Raw genomic sequence first — 2,500 nt, 5'->3', positions numbered from 1 at the left:
TAAAATCCCTCTTATCCGGCATCAACGGGACCGCCGACATGCTTGATACTTGAATATTGCCGGATACTTGAATAGAAGTGAAAATTATGTCCACAATCACCAGCCTACACTCACGCATCTTACCATAACAAAGATCAGCTGATCGCCGTGCCATGCGTCGCCACCCGCGCTGCCACCTCACACACACCAACACACAATACTACTGTACTAACACTGTACAAGTTTAGGCATGATGAAGGCGTCAGGCGATAAACAGTGCACACACGGGACTGAGTCACTGAGTAAACACAGTGCAGTGGGCCGCGGGTGGCGCGAAGCAGTGCGCTCTGCTGGCGAGGGGACAAAGTATGCCTCACGCGGGAATTTTAATCGATTTTATGAGTACACATTGATTTTTTATTGATTTTAAGGCTCAGGTAAAAATGTGCTGGATACTTGAAGCTGCCGGATACTCGAATGCTGGATGAGAGGGATTTTACTGTATAAAGCGCATGAGATACTGGTGATGGAAGGCTTAAGTATCTTCTGTGAGAGGTACACAGCACAGATAAATGTAGTATGAGAGTGACTCTGCAGTCGTAGCCAGATGGTGGAAAACTCTGAAGACTGAAGAGCGTGGGCACGAGAGCAGGTTAAGTCATTGCGCACATAAACGCAGCATCCAGCTTTGTATTGAAAATGAGGATAGAGAAAGTAGGAGGGAACAGAAAAGGGGCTACTGTCAGTTGCCTCAGACACCTGAGTTCCAGTGAGGAAAAGAAGATGAGGTTTAGAAGAGGAGAGGTGGTGTTCTACAGATTGAAAATTAGATCTTAGACCGCGAGTGTTGCAGAAGTTAATGAAGAAAAAGTTGAGGGGGGTGTCAAGACACTTAGGGTCGTCGACAGAAAGGCAGTCCGACCTGGGGACATTTATGGTCCCCTCCCCAGATGGGGACTCCGAGGCTGGTGTAGGAGGGAGAGAGAGAGAGAGAGAGAGAGAGAGAGAGAGAGAGAGAGAGAGAGAGAGAGAGAGAGAGAGAGAGAGAGAGAGAGAGAGAGAGTGTGTGTGTGTGTGTGTGTGTGTGTGTGTGTGTGTGTGTGTGTGTGTGTGTGTGTGTGTGTGTGTGTGTGCGTGCGTGCATACTTGCGTGTGTGTGCTCTCTCTCTCTCTCTCTCTCTCTCTCTCTCTCTCTCTCTCTCTCTCTCTCTCTCTCTCTCTCTCTCTCTCTCTCTCTCTCTCTCTCTCTCATAATATATTTAGCTACAAAAAGAAAGAAAAACTATATTAAATTTAGATATCACCCTCCCCCCACCCCCACACACACACACACACACACACACACACACACACACACACACACACACACACACACACACGCGCGCGGCCTTGTCTCCTACTGCAAAAAAAGTCATAATTGAATAAAAATGAATCTTGTAAATCTTATCTGGCTTCTTGTTAGGTTAGATAGATAGATAGATAGATAGATAGATAGATAGATAGATAGATAGATAGATAGATAGATAGACAGACAGATAGATAGATAGATAGATAGATAGATAGATAGATAGATAGATAGATAGATAGACAGATAGACAGATAGATAGATAGATAGATAGATAGATAGACAGATAGATATACTGATAGATAGATAGAGATAGACAGAGATGCAGACAGATACATAGATAGATAAACAGATAGATAAACAATGATACTGATAAAAATATGAAACAGAGAGAGAGAGAGAGAGAGAGAGAGAGAGAGAGAGAGAGAGAGAGAGAGAGAGAGAGAGAGAGATTTTAATAATCCTTCCATATATTGATTAATTGAATTAGTGTGTGTGTGTGTGTGTGTGTGTATAAAAGCAGGAATGTGTGTGCGCCTGATACAGTTTCTCTCTCTCTTTCTCTACAGGTAAGTCTCTCTCTCTCTCTCTCTCTCTCTCTCTCTCTCTCTCTCTCTCTCTCTCTCTCTCTCTCTCTCTCTCTCTCTCTCTCTTAACCTAACGTGACCTAACCCGCCTTCAGACCGCCATCAGGCCAGCTACAGGGGACAGAAATGGCATCTTTCACGCCAGTCCTCCCCTTGGGCGCCTTGCAGGGGTTCAACGCATCCCTTCATGACCTTCCCTCGCCCACGTAAGTATATAAGTAAAATCAGGGCTCTTTATTTAGATATTTGATTCAGGGGTGCCAGTTCTCAAGGGGCGGGATGTGTAGAGGTGAGGTACTGAAGTCTTCTGAAAACCATAGCCGTGTTCAAAGTCTTTCTGGTCTCCCTCGACTATTTTTCAAGGCCACTGAGATTGCTAGGCGGGTTTCCAAGAGTGTTTCTCCTGCTGATGCTGTAGAACTGTTGTTAATCTGTCGCTAGAGTCATAAAAACGCCTTTGAAGATCTGAACGTCGCTTGAAGTAGTCTTTTGAATGTAGAAATGTTGTTAATCTGTCACCAGAACCCAAAACACCCAAAGCAACAACAACAACAACAACAACAACAACAACAGTAAGGGGGAAGGAGGG

At 44.7% G+C, this 2,500-nt stretch overlaps 1 protein-coding gene across 1 annotated transcript in view; it reads left to right on the top strand.

Annotated features, from left to right (window-relative positions):
• Positions 1 to 1,986: 1,986 nt before the first annotated feature.
• LOC135096220 (opsin, ultraviolet-sensitive-like) overlaps positions 1,987 to 2,500 on the top strand; it is a 7,025-nt gene continuing 6,511 nt past the window's right edge. Inside the window, exon 1 of the mRNA XM_063997589.1 lies at positions 1,987 to 2,117. Coding sequence (XP_063853659.1) covers positions 2,038 to 2,117 — 80 coding nt within the window. The 5' untranslated portion in view covers positions 1,987 to 2,037. The remainder of the gene's footprint in view (positions 2,118 to 2,500) is intronic.

This window comes from Scylla paramamosain, unplaced genomic scaffold (genome assembly GCF_035594125.1).
Source record: "Scylla paramamosain isolate STU-SP2022 unplaced genomic scaffold, ASM3559412v1 Contig3, whole genome shotgun sequence".
NCBI lineage: Eukaryota > Metazoa > Arthropoda > Malacostraca > Decapoda > Portunidae > Scylla > Scylla paramamosain.
The sequence above is the reverse complement of the archived record's forward strand: the minus strand, read 5'-3'. Positions and strand labels throughout refer to the sequence as shown.